The sequence below is a fragment of the Enhydra lutris genome, unplaced genomic scaffold (assembly GCF_002288905.1).
Source record: "Enhydra lutris kenyoni isolate GAN:26980312 unplaced genomic scaffold, ASM228890v2 scaffoldscaffold2, whole genome shotgun sequence".
Classification (NCBI taxonomy): domain Eukaryota; kingdom Metazoa; phylum Chordata; class Mammalia; order Carnivora; family Mustelidae; genus Enhydra; species Enhydra lutris.
In genome coordinates, this window is record NW_019154086.1 from 66,499,962 (window position 1) to 66,525,489 (window position 25,528).

The 25,528-nt window shown below is 39.2% G+C and overlaps 1 protein-coding gene across 1 annotated transcript; it reads right to left on the reverse strand.

Annotated features, from left to right (window-relative positions):
- Positions 1-863: 863 nt before the first annotated feature.
- LOC111148639 (cell cycle control protein 50C-like) lies at positions 864-24,321 on the reverse strand. Its single transcript, XM_022505393.1, has 8 exons — positions 24,187-24,321; positions 22,266-22,464; positions 18,311-18,421; positions 11,095-11,196; positions 9,964-10,051; positions 9,406-9,546; positions 3,947-4,156; positions 864-1,331 (listed from the first exon to the last, which is right to left on the reverse strand). Exons 1-8 carry the CDS (start codon positions 24,189-24,191, stop codon positions 1,141-1,143), a joined length of 1,047 nt encoding a protein of 348 aa, XP_022361101.1. The 5' UTR covers positions 24,192-24,321; the 3' UTR covers positions 864-1,140.
- Between the last annotated feature and the right edge of the window lie 1,207 nt (positions 24,322-25,528).

Sequence of the window (25,528 nt, forward strand, 5' to 3'; positions counted from 1 at the left end):
GGACTCTTCGCCTGGCAGCTTTACCAAGTACTTTGTTCAGTTTGCTTTAAGTTACCTTTAGCAGGAATTTGAACTTTTTTTTAAAATAAAGATTTAATTATTTGCCAGAGAGACAGAGAGAGAGTGTGTGTGTGAGAGAGAGAGGGAGCATTGCACAAGACCAGGGTGTGGGGCAGAGGGAGAAGCAGACTTCCTGCTGAGCAAAGAACCCAATGTAGGACTCTATCCCTGGACCCTGGGATCATGACCTGAACGGAAGGCAGACGCTTAACCGACTGAACCACCCAGGCATCCCAGGAGTTCAAACATCTTAAGATGGACCCTGAAAAGCTCCCTCAACACATGTGATTCAAGTATTATAAATACATGTCATCATTTGCATCCCAGAATATGTCATCCCAATATAAGTTTGAGACTTTTTTTGTGCCCTTAAATGATGAATACAACTTTTGAGAGAATCAGTAACTTTCAGTGCTTCCCTCTTGGCTACATGAATAACTTCAGGGAAACCTCTGGCCTTTCTTTTTGGTGAATTGCTGTATTGTGGGTGTTCCAGACACTCCACAATCTTTGCTTGGTATATTCTTAGCAAAGAAAACTTAACTTTGAATCCATAGAAACTGAATAAATCAGTTTTCAAAAATCATCCTGATTGCTCAATTTGATGTTCAACAATTGTTAAAAAGTCTATAATTTCGACCTGGCAATGAAGACTCACGGTCTGAGCCTGATTGAGGTTAAAGGATTCATCTAATTTTGGGGACCCCAGGCTTACTTACTCTTGTCTAATGATGGCACTGTCTCCTAGGCATTCACCTACCTCCAGGCACATAGCCTTCAAATAAATACCTGAGACTTGGTTTAGAACTCAAGGATGATTTATCTTCTCCATTCTAAGGACATTTTACTATACATAACTATGCCTTTTCCTCTTCCTCCTCCTCTTCCTCCCTGTCTTCCTCCTCTTCTTCACTCTGAATCTCTCATTATTTACCTATCTGGGATTGTACTTGGTCGGTCAATCCAGTTCCCCTTGATGAAATATCTCAGTCATTTTGAGCCTAGTCACAAATCTTTGGCTCTGCTAGTTACTTCATTGTCCATTTCTGTGCTTTCTGCTTTTCTTCTTAAAACTTGACTTTATTGCTGGATGAAGAACATTTTCCGGTCTTTCAGCATCAAGTGAATTGCCATCATGGAAAAGGAGGCCAACCATGTCACTGCTCCTGTCACTGTGTAGGCAAGACCTAAGAAAAGGTTACTGCCTCCACTCCATGTCAAGGTGGAAAGAACAACTGATTTTTCTCCTCTAAACCTCGTTACTGGAAAATCTAAGACAAGAAGACCTGTTAAGGATTATTTCAACACTTCTCAGCTCTACCACTGTATATCCTAAATATATTAGGCTGAACCATATAAATTTGTTGTGTTTGTAGGTTTAAAAAAATGGTTGAATATTGAATTTCATGTTGTCTAATCTTTACCAATGTTGTATCTTGCTGGAATGAAATTAAGCAAAAACAAGCCTTCCCTCTACATAGTTGTAATCTATAAAAGAGATTCTGACACAAATAGATCAGACTGACTTACAGACAACTGAAAAAATGGACAAATATATTTAATTTCCTTTGGCAGACCCAAGGAAATGAAAAGAATACAGATGTGCTTTATAGCAAACCTAAATTTTTGTTTGTGAATCAGGAGACCCAGGGTAGGCGAAAGTCCTTCATAACTAAGGTTTGAATTCCTACCTTGTAGAAAATTCTTCAAAATTAGTGAAGAATAAAAATAATGAGATAGATGGCAAAATATTTTTGGTGGGAAAGCTAAAGGTGGTGCATTCATTTGGGTTTTGAAAAGGCAAACATCCCTCATTGCTGGGGAGAATATGTTTGAAGTGGGTTTGCTATCGTTAGCATTTTAATGATGTCATTTTGATTATGCATGTGGCCTGAGGTTTTTAAACATCTGGTGCCTTTTGTAAACCAAACTAATAAACAAATAAAGGCTTCTCATAGCAACGGCACAGGACTGCAGCATTTCCCAGCAAAGCTCTTAAAAGGCCTCAAATCACTTGGCAACATGCGATTTAAAGGCATAAGGAAACTGGTTAGGAAACAAGTTCTCTCTCTTGTTCTTTTCCATCAAAATCCCTCCCTGTCACCAGGTCCATGCATGCCACCTTGACCCAGCTGCGTGTTTTCTCTTCCTTCAGTTCCATTAAGAAGATCTTTTTCTCAGACACAGAACATCTTTTTCCCCTTAGTAGTGGTATAGGTGTCTGCTGCAGCTCTGATTTAGTCCTTCTCCTTGCGTGGCAGCAAGGCCGTGAGGCAGGCTGGGTACTACTCGAACCAGGGCTCTGCTCGGGAGGTGCAAGCATAGGGCTGAAGCTCAGGGTCCAGGTTCTGCCTGCAAGATTTAGACTCAAGAGTCATCAGCATTAAAATAGGACTGTGAATGAAGTCACTCAAGGAGAGCTTGACTCCAGAGGAGAAACAGTGTCTCCTCTGTTTGGAACATGGAGTCCCTTATGTTTCCCTCAACTCGAAACCCCCGGGCATGCATGGTGAGGACAGCAGTACACGATAGGTTTCTTTCTTCCTGTTTTGTGACTGCAACTCTAACTGCTTTACTGATAAGGGAGTCGAAGACAAATTTGGGAGACCACTGTCAAGCAACTTTCAATCTCAAATTTGGAGGGGGGTGGCTTGCTGAAATCCTATTAAAAAGGTAATATTCTATGGTTTACTCTTAGATCTGTATGTATAAGGCTGCATAAGAGAAACAGGTCTGTGGCTTTCATTTTTATTTAGGGAGAAATGAAAATGAAGGAACTGAAGGCAAACCGTACTCATCAGTGAACAAAAAGGAGGCAACAAGCTGAGAAGCAGAGAGGGTGTCACATCAGTGGTGCATCTCTGACTGAGGAATGCCCCTTCCATCCCCCCCACCCCCCTCGTCAAAATGGAGATGTCCCACACTCTAGGATAGAAAAGAAAACATGGAGTGGGGAACTAGAGCTCATATAGTCATTCACTTCTTCTAAACTATTTCTCATTCAAGCTCCCCGAGATGTAAAGAAACTAAGGCAGTAGACAGTTTTGTGGTAAGAATCTTTGGCCTGCTGGGAGTCCCATGAACAACTCCTACTCAGTAGCCCTGAGATTGTGTATAAATACATAATTTTTTTAAAGATAGTGTTTGGCTCTCATTTTGAAGTTAAATGTTTTTGTCTTTAAGTCAAGAGTTACATTTGTACTTTTGAATTAAGTGAAAACATTCAGAATCCCACATTAAAGCCTGTGTCTCCTAACTTGGACCTTATGTCCTTAACCAAGGCACTGACTCCTACCAGCTGGCTCAGTATCAAAGAGGGAAGAACACAGCGTTTTCAGAGCAGAACTTATAGCACACATCACATGGGTTGGATGGACTGCACCTGCATCTTGAGTCCAGGGCTCCCTTGGTCTATACTTTTGTTTAGATTAAAAGGTTCTACAGTGTCTCTCAGTTTTCATTATTTTTAGCATATATTCTAAATTTACTGCTTACCAAATCACTCTCTCTCATTTCCCTGGTCTTCTACCTCATCCCATCCCTCTCTGTTACACATCTCTAGGTCCACTGTATGTCATCTTTTGGGGGAATAGAAATAGTCCTTCTTTATTTACCCATCCCTACTTACCTGATACTGCTATTAACTGTTATTCTTAAAAAAAAATTTTTTTTAAAGTACATAATTGATTATATATAAAGTGGAGACAAACAGTTCTATGGTGACAAGTGACAGTACTACCAATTAGAGAACTATATATTTCTTTTTTGTATACACAGATTCGATTGTAGAATAGAAAAGTACAAAATGAAATAATTCAACAACTAGTACCTAGACAGATGCTGATTTTTCTTGATCCTCAGGAAGAAGAGTGGCATAAAAGGATACTATATGTAATGTTAAAACTATAGTTACCAGCAGGCAAGCCTTCAGTAAAGTACTGTATTCGATTGAGTCGACGGTACAGTTTTTTGAAAGTGGGAAAGGCGGCTGCCCGCATCCACACAATGAAGTCATCATTGAGGAAGCCATTGTTTTCTGGATCCTCTTTATCCAGTTCGTAGACAGATTTCACCCAGGATGGAGGCTTTGTGGTCCCTGTGGGAAGAAATCATTGACATGTTTGACAGAAATCATCTACACCCTTCAGTTTTCCTTAGAATAGAGAGGATGAAATAGTTTTGCTTTCTTGAGAAAAGAGAAGTAATAATTAAGACTTTAAAAATAGTGTGTATGTATAAGCTACATAAGTATGCAAACTTTTTAAAAAATAATGGATTATAAAAACTCTAAGGAAATGTAGGGGAAATAGTAATGATTTGTCATAGGGTTAAAATAGAACAGAATATCAAATTATATGTACATTATGTGTTCAACTACATTAAATGCATATAAAGCAATGAAAAAATAGACCAAAAGGATAATAGTGGTTATATTCAGGGATAGCATCACAGGGACTGTTGTCATTTTCTTTAGCTTCACTAGCAATTTAAAGACAGGAAATTAAAACAAGATATGATCATTTCATCTAAAACTTGGGTAACAGGTAAAGAAAAAAAAGTGACAACAATTGATGATGCAGTGGAACTAGGAACTCTTGCTCACAGCAGATAAATGTGCAGACTGAAAACATCACTGGCAATCTAGGAATATGCATCAAAAATTTCAATATATTTTGCATATATTTTGGCCTAGAAATTCTACTTCTAGAAATTTATTCTAAGGAAATAATCATGTATGTGCATGAAGACTCTGTTAAATAGATATTTTCTGCTGCAACGTGCTTAGAGCTCAAAGTTGGAACTAAGGAGGAGGAACTGATAAAGAGAAGGCAGAGAACAAAGTTGTTACGAGCCTGTTCTTTTTTTTTTTTTCCCAAAGATTTTATTTATTTATTTGACAGACAGAGGGAGATCACAAGTAGGCAGAGAGGCAGGCAGAAACTGAGGGGGAAGCAGGCTCCCTGCCAAGCAGAAAGCCCAACGTGGGGCTCCATCCCAGGACCCTGAGAGCATGACCTGAGCCAAAGGCAGTGGCTTAACCCACTGAACCACCCAGGTGCCCCAATTACAAGCCTGTTCTAAAGCCAGGAGGCCTAGTAGATTTGGGTGTTGTAGGACTGTTGGAAGCACAGGATGGAAGGCCAGTGCCAGGAAATGAGTCTGTTGAGTTTACGCTTGTTCTCATACTTCCCACTTTAGCATGGTGGGCTTGTCTGTCTCTTCCACTATACAGCATGCTCCTCACTATAGTGTCCTTTTTTCACTGGCATTTAGTCTAGTGCCTGGCACAGAGCAGGCATTCAAAAAATGCTTGCTAAAGGAATGAGTGATTCCAATGAAAGTTGACAGAAAATAATAAAATCCATATTGCATTTTTAAGAACTAGTCAATAAGAGAAAATTGCTTAATGAACTTTTTCATTCTAGAAAATTGGTTCTAGTAATGCAGAATCCAAATGCAAAAGAGGAAACCACTCTTTCTCAACTCGATTGACTAAACTATTTTCTTTTAAAAGAAACCTGTCCCGTTTTCTAAGCATGGTACTTGTAAAAGCAAGTGCTGAGTTTGGTTCTATTAATCTGCTGAAGTATGTTTGTACACTTAAACTTCCTCTGGAAAAAATTCCTTTTCTGAAGAAACTTCCTCTGCAAATATTGTGGAGCTCACCTATTTTGGCCCTTCCCAAAATTTCAATCATTGTTGCTAGAAGAATTTTGATGAAAACTGAAATTGCCTCTGGTACCTCCACCATGGACCTCACCCTCTCATGAGCTCATGTCCCAAGATAACATGTCCTATAAGAAACTGACATCTTCATCACCCAGGGAGTTTGTTAAAAATATAAGTTTAAGCATGTTTTTCCTTACCAACCCCTGATCCCAGTTCATCCCATTTCCAGAGAGTGTGAGAAGTGTGATCTAAGAGGCACCAAATTTCTTCCTTTTCCAAGTTGGGTCATTTGTATTTATCCATTTATTCAACAACAAGCATTTCTGGATTGGTCACTATGTATCAAGCACCAGGGATACAAAACTTCCTAATTTCCTCAAGGAATTCACAGACTGAAGTGGAATGACAAGTATTCAAATAGATAATTACAGGATAATGTGGTAACTCTTACAGTAAAGGTAAAAACGAAGTGTAGCAGGAGATGAGAGAACACCAAAGACTCTTTGTGTTGTAGGCCGAGGTTATGTGGCAAGACAAAACAAGAGAATGTTGCCAAGTTCCTTTCAAAACTAGGGATTCAATTATAGGTACAGTGACCATACTTGCCAGTTGTCTAAGATAGTTCCAGCATATGTCTTTTGTCTGTTATCCCATCTGACTTAGCATTTATCCCAAACAAATAATGTACATATAATTTCATCCTTACACCTTCAAGCCAAGGTCTTAGCTAATAGTGTGTGAAATACCCATATACAGTGAATGGAATGCTTACTTTAACATGTGATTAATGAAAGATAACCAGAGATCCTTTCAATCAAAACATTGTATATTCCTGTGACGCCTCCCAGCTGTTTGACACTCCAGCTAGTTAGGTCATGGCCTCTGTGTTGACCCGTGAGACACACGAAGCTGCCAGCCTACAACTCATTGGGATCAGTGGGAAATGTGGGAAATTATAGGTTATGTTATACACACATGACATAGTGTGGGAGATAGATGCTGAATGTCTTGCTGGGTATACATTTGAACCCTGCTGCAACTGTGGTTTTATCATTTATTATATGATACAAATGTATAACTATTTTATTGTTTGGTATCAGTTTTTATTTGCTAGGAAGTCCTTTTAGCTGTAAAGAGCTAAAAAATAAAACATGTATGTTTAATGTAAAATTAAGTACAGTTTCTTGAGAAAGTTGATGAATGTGAAACTTGCAGTGCTGGTTGACAATTACCACACAAAGGAACCATTGTGATGTGAATGACCAACTGAAAATTAAAAGACATAACTCTCCTGAAGAACATCAACATCTACTTCAGAGGTTTGTGGTTATTTTTAGGAGTATATCCAAAGACAATGCTTTGCCTCAGGTAGCTACAGAAGGTCCATTTCCTTGTCATTATGTGAGCATGACTTTTCATTTAGATCAATTGAGCTTCCCTTTAGTTTCTTTTTTTGGTGGGGGGGGTAAACAAAGGAAAGCTTTAATGTGTTGCCTCCATTTGTTCTTTAGTATAAAAAGAACTTTGTACACAAATAAATAAGGCCAGTTTCACATCAGTGTCTTCAAATGCTTCAAAATAGAAAAATCAGTTAATTATAATAATGGTTTGAATTTTTTGGTGTGACTTTTCATGCAATCACAAAAAAGCTTTTTGATACTCAATCTTAAGTTTAAAAATTCTAACATTATAATAAAATTGCTATAAATTCAGCTAAAAAATGAAAAATCAAGTGTAAGTTCTTGGTTTTGCAGTGACATCATAAACACAAATTTGGTGGAGCACAACATCAGAATAAAGATAATGTTCTTGATAAATTGAGAAATGTACAGATCAATGTACTTTAAATTGGTTGCGGTAGATACATAATTTGTCACTATACCCAAACAAGCTATAGTATTTTACTAATCAAAAGAAGAGCTGAGGTTGTGCAAATTAAATATTTTTGTATATTCACAGTTAGAGAAACTGAACTGTAAAATTTTTATAATAATATGGATGATAATTAAAAGAAACACTTCAGGATGGTAGTATATGCAGTCTGTCTTTGCTATGCATCATCAACCAGAATTTTAGAAATGCTCGAGCCTTTGAAGAACTAGTTTGTATATGAAATGATGTGTCCTATAATGATCCTAAATTTTTTTGGTAAATGAGCCTCTAACTTTGGGTTGAATTTTAGTCAAAGTAATTTAAAGATTTTAAATGAAGTATCCAAAATATGGAATGCCAAAAAACTTAGTTTTTGATTTAGTGAATTGTAATTATTGAAAGACAATCTTGCAAACAAGAAGATATTAAAATTTAACCCCATGAAAACAAGGGAATAACTGAACATATTATATAATGAGAGTTCAAAATGTGGACCAATTTAATTTTTAATTCTACAATTGTACTTTACAATATTTCAATTTAGGTAAAAACTCTTTTGATGGAACTCCTATTTTTAACTGGATTAAATTTTTTCTTTAGGGTGCCTGGGTGGCTCATTTGGTTAAGTGCCTGCTTTCGGCTCAGCTCCTAGGGTCCTGGGATTGAGTCCCACATCAGGGTCCCCGCTCAGTTGGGAGTCTTCTTCTCCCTCTCCCTCTGCCCCTCACCCTTGCTCATGCTCTCTCTCTTTCTCTCCCTCAGTCTTTCTCAAATAAATAAATAAATTCTTCAAAAATTTTTCTCTATCAGAATGAAATGATATCAAGAAGGTTTAAGATTTTATAGCATCTAAATTTAGGAATACACTTAAGAGAGATAAGAGATAGAAAAAAAAGGTGAGGTAAAAAGACAGTGCCTATGAAAATATTTAGGTTATAATACTAGCATATTTCAATATAAAAAAATGAAAATGAAAATATCCTCCATTTAGTAAAATTGGCTATGAGAATAATAGGTACCTCAGCACCTATAGCTACCTTCTCAGTTAAGAAAAAAATTAAGGTTAAAAGAGAAGAATCAAAGGGGCCAACAGTATCAAATTGATTAAGCATAAAGTTTAATTTCAAAAAAGACTGAAGTTAGTTCTGTAAAAAAAAATTTTAATAAAATATTTTTAAAAATAATAAAAAGAATAAACTCATTAGAAAAATACAGGGGCATGTAATGAAGACAGATATGGCCAAGAAACTGATTAAAATTATGTGACTGTATATCCAGAATAGTTTTTCTGCTTATGTTATCTTTTAATGTTTAAATAATAAAGTAGTTTTTTTAGTTGGCTTAGTATACACAGATATGTTATTTTAATTTTTGAAATAGTTGCCTTTTAAAGTAGTTTGTAATGGAATTATTTTATAGGTCCACCAATATGGTAATGTCAATTTACTGATTAATAAATTCAAATTTAAAATAAATATATAACTTTAGTTTTTCTAGTGCCCCCTTTTCACTCTCAAAAGTGCACGAGCTTAGACAACAAATTACATGGTCACCCTAATTATAAGTAAAGCAACAAGTTTCTTAAAACATTGCTTTTTTCCTAATGTCAACTGAAAGGAACCAGGGCACCCATCATTTCATGTTTCTGATAGGTACATGATGGAGATGTCCACAGGGAGGGAAAGTCAGAGCAAAGGGGAAGTCAGCAAAAAAAGTAAAGAAGGAAGTATCTTAAACATTTCCTCACACATAAAAAAGTTTCTATAAAGAGAAAAGAAGATTTAGCTAATATATGGGTCTTACCTGCAAATGCGATAGAAAGATTTTTGGACCTTGGATTTTGAAACTTGACATACTTATCTGTCCACCATGTAATTCCACTTCTTAGCATTGGGACTTCAATAGATATAGAGGAATTCAGGTTGTATGAAAGAATAATGGTATCTGTAAGGAAATTAAAAATTGTGCTAGAGATGCAAGCAAGCATTTTTGCTCCACTTCAAAGTACAAAACCAGACACAGCTGAAAAGTAAACTAGGGTTTTAGCAGACTCTCAACATGCCTACATGTAATAGATGTTGGAATTAGAAAACTATTCTCTTTCTTGCCAAGGCCCCAATTATTGGAAAATACTCTAAAGCTCCATTTAGCTCATGTTCCCTAACTACTTCAAATCTCTGGTAAGGGAGAAGTTATTTGCAAATGAAATACGATAAGTCAGTGGATAGTGTATACACAATTTCTTTTCTTTTCTTTTTTCTTTTTTTGAAATGCTACTCAGTTGCAGAGGTGATCTTCTGGACATTTAGGTTATTACTGTGTATGAAAAGGCACACCATGGAGACAGGAAAAGTCACCTACCATTGAATATGCTGTTGGCAATAGCACCACAAGGAGCGATGGGAGTCCCATCATGGGACTTGCTAAATGGAGCACAGGTTCCAACATCCTGGAAGCAAGATGATACAGTAAAAAGAAATGCTTTGGTAAACTCTCTTAGAATGTTAAAAGTGAGAACACTGACGATGTAAATTAACCCACACTAATTTATTGACACGTAACAAGATTGTGGACTGCTACCTGTTTTTCCCAGATTTCTGGCTCATGTAGACTAGGAAATTTTTGAGTTTTGGAGGTTGTGTGTATGTGTGTGTGTGTGTGTGTGTGTGTGTATTTTTTTCCTTATTAACAATATATAACATACCAAATACATCTGCAGGAAGGAACTTACTTTGTGGGCTCAGCTAAATATCACACTAAGCCTACACCCAGAATATTATATTAAGCGCTTTTTTATTGAAGTGTAATTCATATTCTGAAAATGATACAAATTGTAGTGAGTCTATATACTAGATGACTTATCACAGGGGATCCATCTACCTAACTACCACAATAGATTTTTAAAAGAGTGGAGGCCAAAAAAATCATCTGATTATCACTTTCATATAATAATCTCAGTATGGAAAAGGTTTCCTTCTAGGGTTTTTTTTGTTGTTTTTTGTTTGTTGTTTTTTGTTTGTTTGTTTTTGCCAGCATGCTGAGTATCATTTATCAAGAGTAAAAGTTTATACTTCTAGGAGTGAAAGGGTATTTAATTAAACCAAAGGCTTTTAATCAATCAAGTAGAGCTTGATTTCCCTAATTTCCTTAACCTTGGGTGGAGTGAAGTCCAGAATTACAGGGAGTCCCTGTAGATATACAGGGAACTGGACTGAGACCAACCACTCAAGGTTACTATCAAAATGGCTGATGCATGAAAGGATAACCATTTAATTGGACAAGATTCGTATTACTGTTCTGAAGAGGGGAACTACTCCTCTCATTAGCAGATATATAGAATACCCAGCCCACTCATTTTATACAAAAAGGAAATGAATATTCTGTTTTATAAAGCTTTAGATTTTTAGTTTATTTTCTGATAACCTCTTTTAGACTTAAAGACCCACCAGGTGTTTTTTTTTTAAGTATTTACCAAATTAACTAAAGCCTTACCTTTAAGTCTGTACCCAACAGTTGGCTATTACTTCTGGACAGAATATATCGATAGAGATTCTGATAGAAGCCGTACAGTTTGTAGTACATATAAACATTACCCTGAAAAAGGAGAAAAGCAAGAAGAATTAACTGGAATGTTAATAAACATGGACACAATTTTTAGAATAAAAAGTATCACAGAAAGAACTGATAGGAACTGGAAGTTTCTTTATATCAAGCAGAAACCCAAGAAATTATTTTTAAAAAAATCGGTGTTGGAAAATCCTTATCTACACAGAATTATTAAAATCACCAAATAACTTATTTTCAATGTTTTTGTAAGGGTTGCTGTGCTTCCACCATGAAAAAATTTTAAAACCAGGTTTTGTATTCTCAATATATAAAATTGATGCTACAGATACCATTATTTTCTAACAATACCAGGAAAAAATGCTTTGCCCAGGGGTTGGGGTAGGCATCAAAGTCAATTATTTCAAACGAAATCCTTGAACATATTTGAAGTTGGAGCCATTCGGGTGCATGTGAAAGGCATGAGATTGTTCCTTGTAGTTTGGCTCTGGGGTCTTTGTCTTTTTATCCCCAGAATCTAGCACAGTACCTGGCACACAGCGCTTGCTCAAGAAATGGTGAACCATTTGTTATGGACCAAAAAAAAAAAAGAGGGAATAGAATAATTCATGGATCTGAAAGAAAGGTCATTTTCGCCTTGGCAATAAGTCACCTTGTTGCCATGAGAGATGGTCCTTTTCATCTATGCTACCCTATGAGGCTGTCTAGTCATAGGCTACCATCATGCTTACCTTTATGGTGACATACCAACATTCTCCAGGCAGACTTGATACAGATCTTACTAATAGCACATATAATGCAAATGGAAATGCCCAATGTGGCTGTTTATAATTAATATATGACCTACCTCCAAAATAATGAAGGCCTGCATCCAAAAAGATGAAGGCCTTTATTAAGTGCTCCCCATATGTTAGCTGTTATATTCAGTGCCAGAAATACAAATGTATTCTTTTATAATCTCTGGGGTCAATTGATTCGCGAATACCACGAAAAACTGGCACTTTGGAAAGGCTTCTGGTCTCACCCTAAGGACATGTAAGAGGATGAATATGGAAAATGTGAGCTGGTACTCAGGGCAGGCTGGAAATAAAGGCCATGGTAAGTGTGGCCATTTACAGAAAACAACAAAGGCTTAAGAACTTAGTCACTTGTAAGAGAAAAGTGTCTGGAATACCAAGAAGGGGAGATGTTGGGTCATGACAAAGAGGCAGGCTGCAACATCATAAATAGAGACCATGGGTGTGAAGGCAAACAAACCAGGCATAGCGGGAATGACTGATTACATTTCCTCACCCAACAAGGGAACCTCTACTGCTGACCCATAACTACAGAAAATACGAAACCCACAGAGTGGAATTTACCATACATTTTCTTGGAGGCTAAAAAGAGAATTTCACTTACCCAAAGTGACACATCCACATAAATGACAAAATAAACAGGCAGAGCACACTCACACCACACCAGGGACAGAAGTGTTTTAATAACCTTTTTTTCAGTGATTCTTTGTCCAAAATTTAGCTTAACAAGGCCTCCCTTTTTTATTGGTCCTAGAGGCACAAGGCACTCTATGGTGTTTCTTCTCTTTAAATTCAGTGGCACTCTTCTGCAGGATTCCTAGTTTAAGGCAGTCTTGTGTGAACTCATTGCCTAGCATGTGTGCTGTGTGCTAACTGGTGAACTGAAGGCTCTGTGGTTGCACTAACTAGTTTGGCTAAATTTTTATGAGAAAGTCTTTGCCTGAAAGGAATGGTTAGCAGCTGGTAACATTTATTTGACTTTAAGGTTTCAAAGTACACAGACAGATGGAAACTGAAACCCTTAAGATTCGATCTTTTGGATTTTTTCTTTAAAAATGTAAGTATTCGGGGCGCCTGGGTGGCTCAGTGGGTTAAAGCCTTTGCCTTCGGCTCAGGTCATGATCTCAGGGTCCTGGGATGGAGCCCTACATAGGGCTCTCTGCTCGGCAGGGAGCCTGCTTCCTCCTCTCTCTCTCTCTGCCTGCCTCTCTGCCTACTTGTGATCTCTATCTGTCAAATAAATAAATAAAATCTTTTTAAAAAAATGTAAGAATTCTGAGCCTCCAAGAAGGAGTTGACTCTGTCACACCTTGATTTCAGACTTTTGACTTCGAGAACTGTGAGAGATTAGCTTTCTATTGTTTTTAGCATCCCCTGCTTTCCGGCCAAAATTAGGCAACACTAACTTTCTTTTTCAGTTGAAGTATAGTTGATACACAATGTTACATTAGCTTCAGGTGTACTACATAGTGATTTGACAAAGTCTAGACATTATGCTGTGCTAACCACAAGTGTAGGTACTGTCTACACTAACACTAACTCAGCATGGTGAGTTGAGGAAGGCAAGAAAGGGCATACCTACAAAGAACTAGAATTTTGACCTATAAGAACACACACATAAAACCTCCCTCACTGACTTTATGTAGATAATACTTATAATCCCAGTACAACTCAGTAATTCCCTTATAGTTTATATCTGACTTACTCACAAAATTGCTTAGCCCTAGCCATAATCAATCTGGATGTATTCAGAATATTACTAATGCCAACATGCTTTCATTTGGGATCAAGAGAGAAATAAGAAAGGTCACATAAAACCAAAGCTTCCTAGAACATAAAGCCATATAATTTAGCACTTTATCTTTCCTCTGTTCATTTACTCTTTCAACATTTTCTGAGCATCTACTACATAAATATACTGTGTTATGCACTGTGGAGGAAGCAGAGATTCATATGTTCATTCAACAAACATTAATTGAGCACCTACACTGTGCCAGGCATTGTCATAGGTGCTTGGGACACGATAGTGAGAGACGGACAATAAGCAATACATATCATAGACTATTAATTTATTTGGCAAATTAGGAGGTGATACATATTATGGAAAAATTGAAATCACAGCAAGTTAACAAGGATCGGGAGTAGTACAAGAGTGGGGTGAATAGACAGTTGGCAGTGTGAAATAGGATTGCCACAGTAAGCCTTATTGAAGTGAAGGTTGGACCAAGCCCTGAAGGAGGTAGGGCAGTTGGCCAAATGAATATTAGGTTCAGGGGGCAAGGCAAGAGAACACATGACTAGTTGAATGAGTGAGGATTCCAGTGTGGTAGAAGCGGGGTTGGGGGGATAGAATGAAGGATTAGGTCAGAGAGGAAATAAGAAGCCAAATCATGCAAAACCTTGAAGGGACTTAAGCTTTTTCACTGAATGGAAAAAGAGGACATTGCAGGGATTTTTTTTTTTTTTTAAGTTTATTTATTTGTTAGTAATCTACTCTCAGTGTGGGGCTTCAACCCATGACCCAGAGATCAGGAGTTGCATGCTCTTCCAACTGAGCCAGCTGGGTGCCCCCACTTCAGGGATTTTTGAGTAAAGGAATAACATATGACTTCGACTTTAAAAAGCTCACCCTGGAGGTGCCTGGGTGGCATAGTTGGTCGAGCAGTGGACTCTTGGTTTCCGCTCAGGTTGTGATCTCAGGGTCGTGAGATTGAGCCCTGTGTTGGGCTCTATGCTCGGTGCAGAATCTGCTTGAGAGTCTCTCTCCCTCTGCCTCTCCTTTCTCTCTCAAATAAATAAATAAATCTTAAAAAAGAAAAAACTCACTCTGGTTGCTATGTTGAGACATGGATATAAGCAGGGAGACCTGCTAGAAGGCTATTTCAGAAATCTAAGGGAGAAGTGAATATAGCATGGAGCTGGGTGGTAGTGCGAGAAGTGGGAGAAGTGGACAGACCCTGTATATATTTTGAAGGTAGAGCCAACAGGATGGATTGGATGTGAAGTGTGAAAGAATAAAAGGAATGACAACGACTACTAGACTTTTGGCCTAAGCACAGGAAGGATGGAGTTGTTTGGTTTTTTTAAAAGATTTTCTTTATTTATTTGACAGAGAGAGAGAGAGACAGTGAGAGAAAAAACACAAGCAGGGGCCACAGGAGAGGGAAAAGCAGGCTTCCCATTGAGCCGGGAGCCCAGGGATGCGGGGCTCCATCCCAGGACCGCAGGATCACGACCTGAGCCGAAAGCAGATGCTCAATGACTGAGCCACCCAGGTGCCCCTAGAATGATGGAGTTGTTTCCAACTGAGGTTGAGAAGTCTTTGGATGGACTGGGTTTTTTGGTAGGGGCAGGGAGTGGTGCAGTGGATAAGGGGAGAAATGGAAACCAGGAATTCAGGTTTGGAAATGCTGAGCGTCAGATATCTATTAGAAATCCACAGGATATTAGGAAGGCAGCTGGACATACAAGTATGGATTGGGAAGAGATGTTTAAGCTAGAGATATAAAATGGTGTTGGCAATAGATGGCATCTAAAGTCTAGAGGTAGATGACATTTCCAAAAAAAGTGAACATAGAGGGGTGCCTGGGTGGCTCAGTGGGTTGAGCCGCTGCCTTCGGCTCAGGTCATGATCTCAGAGTCCTGGGATCGAGCCCCGCATCGGGCTCTCTGCTCAGCGGGAAGCCTGTTTCCTCCTCTCTCTCTGCCTGCCTCTCTGCCTACTTGTGATCTCTCTGTCAAATAAATAAATAAAATCTTAAAAAAAAAAAAAAAGTGAACATAGAGAAGAAGACTAAAGACTAGGACCAAAGTGCTGTCTATCTCAACATAAGGAGTTTGGGGTAAACAGGAAGAACAGGAAGAGGCAATCGGGGGCAGGAGGAAAACCAAGACAGTATAGTAGCTTGAAAGCTAAGAGAAGAAAGTATGTTGAGGATGAGGGAGTGATCACTTGTGTCCAGTGAGCGACAAGGCGCTAAGGTCTGACTGCTGAACCCTGACTGGAGTGGATTTAAGAGAGAGTGAGAAGAGAGGAACTACTGCCAAGATAGACAACTCATTTGAGATTTCCTGCTAATGGGAGGTAAGAAATGGGCAAATAGCTGGCAGGGAAATTAGGAGAATAGAAGAGTGGTTTGTTTGAAGATAAGTGAAATAATATGTCTGCATGCTGGGAATGATTGAGTAGAAAGAAAAGCTGATGATATAGGAGAGGACAGAACTGCTGACTGAAGTCCTTATAAAGTCAAGAAAAGAAGGCATCTATGTACAGGTGGAGATAAGCCTGCAGATAGGAACAGGGATAGTTGACCTGGTAAAGGAAGGGTGGGGGGAATGTTGAGCGTGTAGCGCATGCACTTTCGAGTAGGCGGTTGTGGTGTAACATGTAAGCATGGTCTCTATCCTCAGGGAGGTTCCTGTAAGTAGAGGAAGTGAATCCACAGGATATTACTTTACAACTGATTATAGTAAGTTCATTGGAAGAATGGAAACGGCTCCCAGGATATGAATGTGGGAGAACTGTTGCTGGAGAAAGGAGTGAAAAGGAGGCTCAAGGAATGCCCAGGGAAGTTAGGATGTTAGGATGTTTTAAAACAAGTGGCAGTGAGTGGGGAGACTTTCTAGGCAAAACAATAGCAGAAACAGAGAGAGTCATATTGTGGGAAAGCAAGTTGGTCTGCTGGCTAGAGTACAAGGTCTCCTTCTTCCTCTATCTTTTTATGAAAAGGTAGCTGGCCCTCAGGTGGTTGAAGAGCAACCTGAAAGAGTGCTTTTTTGGGGGGCGGGGAGGATGGTGAACTTATTTTGCAAACAACAGCTGGTTTAAAGTAGGGGAAGCCAAAGGCAGGTAGGTAGCTCTGATACTGGACCAGGAGGCCTGAACTGAGGCAATGCCAAAGAAAACAAAGAGGACAGGGTGGTTGCAGAGATGGATTGAAGAACAGTGTCCACACATCAGAGGCTTAGATGAAAAAGGAGTTGGCAGGGTAAAGTCAAAGAGGAAAGTTTGGAGTCTTGGTGATGGGATCTTTACCAGCAAGGGAAGTAAGGAGGGTTTTCCAGATGATGATGATGAGTCTCATTTGGGACCAGCTGAGTCTGAGGTGGAAGCAGGGTCTTGAGGTGGGAAGCTCAAGGGGAATGCTCAGTGGGATGCTCAAGAGAGAGCCTGCCTATACTTAGATTCAGCCCATGCAGAGTCATCTGAAAGGGAGAGAGGGGGATCGACCTAGTCAGAGAGGAAGACACTGTGGGGGGAGAGGTGTGGAGTCTAGAGGACAGGACAGGATCTTTGAGGAGTTGAAGGGAATACAGTTTTTCATTTATTTGGTTGTCTTGACTACCAGGTAAAATCGTGGAGGCTCTGAAAAGATGCCTCTGGGGTCTCCCACTATAGGGACAGTAACTGAGGGATGACCCCAGCTATCACTGCTCTGAAATCATCCTGTGTTTGCACCAAGGCCATGCTGTCCCTGGTGCTCTCAATGGCTGAGCATAGCAGGGATACTGAGGCAGACTCTGTCAGGGATTCTCTGTTGGCCTTGCTGAAACTTCCTAAAGAATACATTGGAGTCCAAGACCTTTCTCCCTAACTTCCTTCCTTCCTTCTCCGCTTCCCATTTCTTCACAGGTTCAGAGCTGTGTTGTGATCTAACAGCTCTTCCAGCCTCCTCTGGCTCTCTCCCCATTTTCCCTCACAGGCAGTTCCCCCAGTAAATCTCTTGCATGTCTAATCCTATCTTGGCAACTGCTTCTCAGAGGACCTGGACTAACATAAGACTTTAATCAGCCCAAGGGCAGGGACTTCTTTTAATATTTCTTTCACATTTCTCACAATGCCTGACAGCCAGGCCAAGAGTTGCCTTAGGGATTAGGCAATTGCAAATGTAGAATGACTTGAGGGGGTGGGGTAAGGGAGGATGGGGGAGAATCCCAGCAGGTGTATGACCCCTGATACTAACCTTGTCCAAGTCACTTAACCTCTCAGCCCATTAATTTTCTCACTATAAAATGAGCGGTTAGGTTCAATGATCTCTATGGTCTCCTCTTGTGTTGACATTTGGAATAGACTCTGATTGATATTAAGAATTATGTTACAAAGTGGGGTAGGTAAAGAGTCTGGAAACTTAGAAACAAAGGAGAAGAATAATATTCCAAAATAAAAAAGTGGGGGGGAGAGTCGTGCATGAACTTGACACATTGTAAGATCCCTCACCAGTACTCTGTTTCATTTTTTGTATTTTCAGTTTTGGAAAGCTCTTGGTGGAAATCATGAACTTACTGCCAAGTGTGAAATGGGAATAGATCAGTGTACAGCTAATTGAAGACTCTTGAATTTCACTTACCTGCATTGTCTCTGAAAGGTAAAAGGGAATAGAGCAGGTGCATTCTTTGTCAAAATTAGTGGCATCTTCTCGCAGTTTTGCACAATTTCCACAGATTTTTGTGTATTTAATCTGTCAGGCAGGGAAAAGAACAATTATTAATTAAAAATTACATGAGTTTATATTTTAAAAATCAAGTCCTGAGTCCACCTACGTCTTCACGCTCTGTGTCAAGGGCATGGACTCTGGGACATGAATGAAGGATAGTCCACTGCTGGGCACAAAGTGTTTCCGGAGATGCTTGGAAGGAGTGGGCCCTTCTACAGGCTTTCATTTTCAGACCTGGCAGTATTTTGCCACTGACCTGGAATTCAGTGTTTCTATTGTATATTTATGCAACCTGTTGTGATGTATGCTTGTGTCTCCATCATAAAGAGGTGTCATTAGGAAAGTATTAGACAATGACTCACAAGAACTGGGTCTACAGCCTGAGGCTAATCAGCTTTTTGGGGAAGTCACTTCACCGTTTTTCCATTCTATTGTATGGAAAATATTTATACTAATGAATTTTTCTATATGACATCTAGAGGAAGTTATTAAAAAGGACCAAACACAGAAAAGGAAGGGCTTCCAAAATGTAGGGTTATTGATATACGTGGAATAATTCTGATTTTAAAATGTTGTCATATTCTGTTTTTTAAAAGTTAAATTCTGTTTAAAATAGTATCGTGGACTCGTTAAAAAAGGGTGCTGTGTTCCAAATGAGCAAATCCCATGAGCTCTGGCTAAGAGCCTCAGTTATGTAAAGATATAGTTGGAAGAAGCTTAGGGAAGGAAGGCTCACAGAGGCTGTGCACTTCCCCTTCTGCTCTTTCCTCACTGTGTTGAAGAATAATTAGATTATGGGAATGGGGAAGAGCAGGAAAGCAAGGAAGTGGCATTCTCCTTGGTAAACTGCCAATGGGATGTAGGATTCTTTGGGAGGGAATACTAACAAGAAAGATAGCATTTTTTTAATCCTTGCAAACCACTGGGAGTTCTGAAGCCAAAGAGCCAAAGTGTTAGTACTACATTAAAGATTAGCCAAAAGGCTACTTAATTGTACTTAGATCCTTATATTTACTTGTCATTATTTTATATATGTATGCATGTATGTATGTGTTTTTAAGTCATTCTTTAAAAACACAACAAGGCTTGAGCTATTATTTTGGAAAATATTGATGTGCTGTGTGTGAAACTGCATTCTAAATTTTAAAAAGCTTTAAAGAATAGGGCTGTACCATAACTGACAGCATACTGAACTGTGACTGAGGAAACTAGTGCTCAGTTCAGTCAATCTTTGACTTTGATTTAAATATTTAATCTTAGGGCCCACATTTTATTGATCAGCATCATTTTGTCTAGCAATTAATTGATCTGTGAGCTTGCGGTCATAGTATTCATTCTACTCCATGGATTCTTGTTGGATTTCTATTAATGCAGAATTAGGAAAAAAATGTGTTTCATGAGCAAATGATCTATGAGTAGATGATACTTAAGGTTGTTTTTTTTTTTTTTAAGATTTTATTTATTTATTTACTTATCTACCTATTTGACAGAGAGAGAGAGACAGTGAGAGCAGGAACACAAGCAGAAGGAGTGTAAGAGGAAGAAGCAGGCTTCCTGCATAGCAGGGAGCTCCATGTGGGGCTCGATCCCAGGACCCTGGGATTACCACCCCAGCCAAAGGCAGATGCTTAATGACTGAGCCACCCAGTCACCCCTCTAAGGTGTTTTCTAGTTCTAAGTTTTATGTGGTAGCCAAACTACAGAACCAGCCCAAGTGTCCATAGACTGATGCATGGATAAAGAAGAGGTGAGATATAAATATAATGGAATATTACTCAGCCATCAAAAAAAGAATGACATCTTGCCATTTGCAATGATGTGGATAGAGTTTGAGAGTATTTCTTAAAAATTTTATGTATTTATTTATTTATTCATAAAGAGTGAGAGTGGGGGGAGGGGCAGAGGAAGAGGGACGGAGAATCTCAAGCATATCTACTGAGCTCAGAGCCTGATGCAGGGCTTGATCTCACACACCTGTGATCATGATCTGAGCGGAAATCAAGAGTCAGACACTTAACTGACCGAGCCACTCAGGTACCCCTGGAACTAGAGAGTATTTTACTAAATGAACTATGTCAGTTAGAGAAAGACAAATACCATATGATTTCACTCATAAGTGGAATTTAAGGAACAAAGCAAATGTGCAAAGGAAAAAAAAAAAAGAAAAAAAAAGTCTCCTAACTATTAAGAAACTGGTGGTTACCAGAGGGGAAAAGGGCAGAGGGATGGGTGAAATAGGTGACTAAAGATGGAAAAAATAATAAAATCAATAAATATTTATAAGGAAAACATATCTATGATCTACTCTCTTGAATGACTTTGTAAACCTATAGCTCTAAAATGACAGGAAAGATCACAATCTGCTTGCTCCTCATAGAAATTTGGACAGGCAGGAACAATCATTCTTGCTCAAAGGGAATTGGAATAAAGTCACTTCATTCTTGTAGCCCAAGGCTAAGTGAGAAGAGGAAAACCACTTAGAACTCTTCTACTAGGTCTGTTCTTGATCACACTGGCCTGAGGTATGCACTTCATCTTATCACCCAGTATAATGAAATACATCCATGTGCAAAAGAGGATCTCACTATTACAGTGGTTTCTGGTTTTCTTGTATAAAAGCAACATGTCCTATCCTAAGTGACTAGGAAAAAGGTCAATTGGAAAATATCCTTAACATGATAAAAATCATTCTGTTGAAAGCTGTTTGCAGAGTGGCTAGTGAACTGTGGAGTGAGGTTCCCTTAAATGCACGAGGTGACATCATTTAGCAATGGCTGCCTCTTAATGAAGGCTGCACTTCACAGTGAGTGAGGGTGGATAACCAGAAGGGAAGAAGCAAGGGAAGGGGGGAGGGAAATCAGAAAGAAAGGTGTTGGTGAAGAAGAAAATAGAAAAAGTAAATAGGATGAGCTGTTTGTGGAAAAGGCAAGTTTAATTTTCTCTTGCCATTTTTCATCTGCTATTTGGTGGACCCTGGTCATTTAAATCTCTCACTGGAGGACTCAAAAGGACCTAGGGGCATTTAATTCCTGGGGAGATAAACTGCTGAGAGTTGGTAGCAGAAAATATAAGTGGAAAGGCATTAGAGCAGTGTGGTTTGGTAAGAGGAGTGGGACATGACATGGTGTTTTCCTCTTTAAAGCCCTGTTTGCCCTGATCAATTCTTCCACTAAGTTTGCGCCTATTATGTACTGGGCAGTGTGCAAGGAAGGGGTTGTGGATACGGTGAACAAGGCAGCCATGGCTGAGCTCTCTGCTCTTACCACACACGGCCTTAACTACTCTATCATTAGCTCACTGAGGGCAGGAACCAACTCTTACTTATCTTACTCGTGTGCAAACTCTCAGTCTCCAGCAGAATTTAGTTAATATTTCTAAGTATCCTTAAGAGGCCAGAAAGATTTGGGTTCTTGGCTTTCCTAGATTAAAATAATGATCTCAGAGGGAATTCATTTGCAAAGGGAAAGACACAAAGCTTGAAAGTGGGACAAAATTGAAGACCTCTTTGTCTCTTTACTTTTTTATCCATATGATTCACAGGCATCTGGCAGTCATTTGACCCTGCCCCTCCTTCTCCTACCTCTATCAATCCTTGATCAGTTCTCCAGCCAGCTTAAAAAGCTTCTGGGTTTGCCAGGCTCCTGTAAATGATTGGCTGAGCAGACCAGCGTGAGAGTGAGTGTCCTTAAGAGGGAGTAGGGATGAATAAAGCCAACACACAGGCTGCCACCATCTTCACTGGTTAACTGAAAAAGGGATGTTCTAGTCTCATTTATTGAGGGGCTGTGTTCTCAAACGGATCACTCATTTATAGTCCCAAAGCTGAAAATTCTTAGAACCTACATTAACAATGTAAGATGGGACAAACCTCTATTTCCTTGATACTCTTTGCAGACAATATAAGAATGATGCCAACACCAAGGCAGAATACTCCTGTTGCAAAAAAGCCAGAGAGGACTCCAGTGGCTGTGAGCTGTAGCCGGTAGGCAGGCAATTGCTGCTGCTTCAGGGCAGAGTTGTCTGGCAATCGGGACTGACTTTCCTCAGATGTCCTCTTCATTTTGGCCCTGCAGGTGACTGAGGTATGCTTTCCAGGCATTTAAAACATTATTACACATAGTGATACTGCATAATGCTAATACTAAATGAAGAATTATATGAAATTTCCTTTTAGTTGCATCTACTTCTCAGAATTATTCCTTAACTGAACCTGATATTTAGCAGGATATAACACAGCTCTCTTCAATCAGCCATTGGTATATTTTACTTTAGGCTCAAAAAGCGTATGCTAAATGCCACGCCCAAGAAGAATAGTCCCCAGCAGGGTCTGCACAGACCAACATCCAGTGATACTGCGAAGCAGTTATAATGGGCTATTTCTGTGATGTGGTGACTAATTCAAGGCAAGCCCTTCCTGAAGGGGGAGCATGGATTTATCTTAGAGAACTTGCCTAAAGCCTTGGAGATTAATACAAAAAATAAAAGTTAGGGCTATCAGCTTTTTTCCAAATGTGGCTGCTTCTAACATAAATATAAACTAAGTTGGAAGAATGCTCTCAGATTACAGCTAACTTTGCTACTTGTGATAATGAGGAAGAGGGAAGCAAACTGGGATTGTGGAACACAGATGTCTGATCTCGGCAGCTGCCATTTTTTCATCCATAAGAAAGACTCCAGTAGAAAGTGTACATTAAAAACATTTCCTCCTAAAATTTTTCCAAGCATGTGCTTTAGAGTAGCTCAAATGAGGCAAGAAAAAGGAAGAGGAAGATAGATACTGAATTAAATGTTCAGTATTGCAATATGGTATTATTAGTTTGGTTTGGGGTTTTTCTCATTTATCAGAAATGCCTTAACATTTCATTGGGCTGTTAATAATTTCTTTTCTTTAAGATGTATTTAAGGTACAAATTTAGGATTTAAAAAAAGAAGGCAACTTCCTAATCTTCCTTTTTTAATTAATATTAGGCAGAGAAGCCATGCTGGATTATTTTTATTTTTATTTCATTTTATTTTTTTAAGGGGAGGCAGAAAGAGAGGGAGAGAGAGGATCTTAAGCAGGTTCCACACCCGGCATGGAGCCTGATGCTGGGCTTGATATCATAACCCTGAGATCATGACCTGAACCAAAATCAAATCAGACGCTTAACTGGCTGAGTCACCCAGGTACCCTTGGACTATTTTTATATTAAAGAAGGCAACAACTTTGGCAGGTGTGCCTAGTTTAAAAGAATACAAAATAAATGCAAAAACTCATACTAGATGGAATCCAGTTTAGAGTCGAAGCTTTCCACTTGCAAAACTGAGAAAAGCAAATGCCGGGGGAAATTGTCAGCACATCACTTGAATCTGGCTTGGAGCCGGTGGCAGGTATGGCTGCTGGTATCAGCTTTGTGTGAGAAGATGGCAGTGAATACTTCTAATTCACATCTATTTGTTTTACTAAACAAACACGGACAAGATCTTGGGTTTAAAAGGCAGCAACAGCTTACAAGATTAGATTATATACGCATGGTTGGCCGACAAAATAATCAGGTATGTTTGCCACCTAGGAATTTGGTCCAACATTGGGTGGGATTATACTACATAGATAACACCTAGCAAAAGGGCATTACAGTAACAAATCTGTAAGAACAGGATTTCTGAAGCTTTTTATAAACAACAAAACCAAACTAACCCAAATCTCAAAGTAGGAGAAACTTTCATGTAGTATATTAGTCAGGGTTCTCCAGAGAGACAAAACTAATTGGAGGTACATAAAGAGATTTTATTAGAAGGAATTGGCTCACGTCATTATGGAGGAGGCTGGCAAGTCCAAAATCTGCCGAGCTGATGTCTTGATTTGAGTCTAATGGCCAAAAGGTGCTGTAAAATCAGGAAAAGCCGAGGTCCCAGTTTGAAGGCTATCAATAGGAAGAGCCAATGTTTCAGTTGGAATCAGAATTCTCTCTTATTTGTGGGGGGGTGGGGTGGAGTGGTTTGTGGAGGGTGTGTGGGGGTGAGCAGTGTCAACCTTTTGTCCTATTTAGGCTTTCAACTAACAGGAAGAGGCCCACCCACAAGAGGGAGGGCAATCTGCTTTACTCAAGTCCTCCCCTTAAACCTCATCTAAAAACACCCTCACAGAAACACTCAGAATAATTTTTGCTTGACTATCTGGGCTACCTCTGGCCCAGTTAAGTTGACACATAAAATTAACCATCACAGGTATTAAGTGAATACACTTCTGAGGTAACATTCCTAAGAGAGCCAGATCTCACTTTACAGGTGCTTTTATATTTACATATTTCTCTTCTAAATAAATATACTTCAAGGATACAGATATACTTCATATACTCTGTTTTTCAAGTTTCTAGAACTGGGTTTCCTTACCCTCAGCACTACTGATTAATATTTTGGGCCAGATAGTTTGTTATTGTGGGGGCTGTCCCGTAGGATGGTAGGACGTTGAGCAGTACCCTTGGCCAAAGGATACTACCTACTAAGTAACAGCCAGTCCCAACTCCCCACTAGATGCTAGTAGTATCCTCCCAGTTGTGACAACCAAACACATCTCCAGACATAGCAAATGGCTCCTGGGGCCGGGGGGGTGGGTGGGCGCGGGGAGGCAAAATTGTCCCTGGTTGAAGATCCATAGTTCTAGATAGATATGGATATGACAACTTACTAGCAGTTGTTATATTGTGGTATCATGAGAAATTTCAGAGTGTGATTTTTTTAAGTCTTTGCTTTCATTTCTCTCTAATGTTGTGTAGGTAGCTTTCCCAGGTATTACCAGACATTTTCTGTAAATCTGAGATTATTTTAAAATAAGGTACAAAACAATTAAGATAGTTGTAGTTATATTGTTATCTTCCATGTATTTGCCAAGTGCCACATACACCCACAACTCTTTCTATCAGCACCACTGCACCCTTCACACTAGGACCAGCCTTCAGTTTAGGAGTCTGTTCCATCAGTACTGTCATATGGAAGCCTCAACAATCCTAGGAGGTATCATTCCCATTTTGCAGCTCTTGAAACCAAGGCTCAGAGAGGAAAGTGGCTTGGTTAAAGTTGCCCAGATGCTCTTTCCCTTCTGCAAAGTAACATGAGAGGCCAGCTGGTGAAAAAAAAAACTGTCTGCTTAAC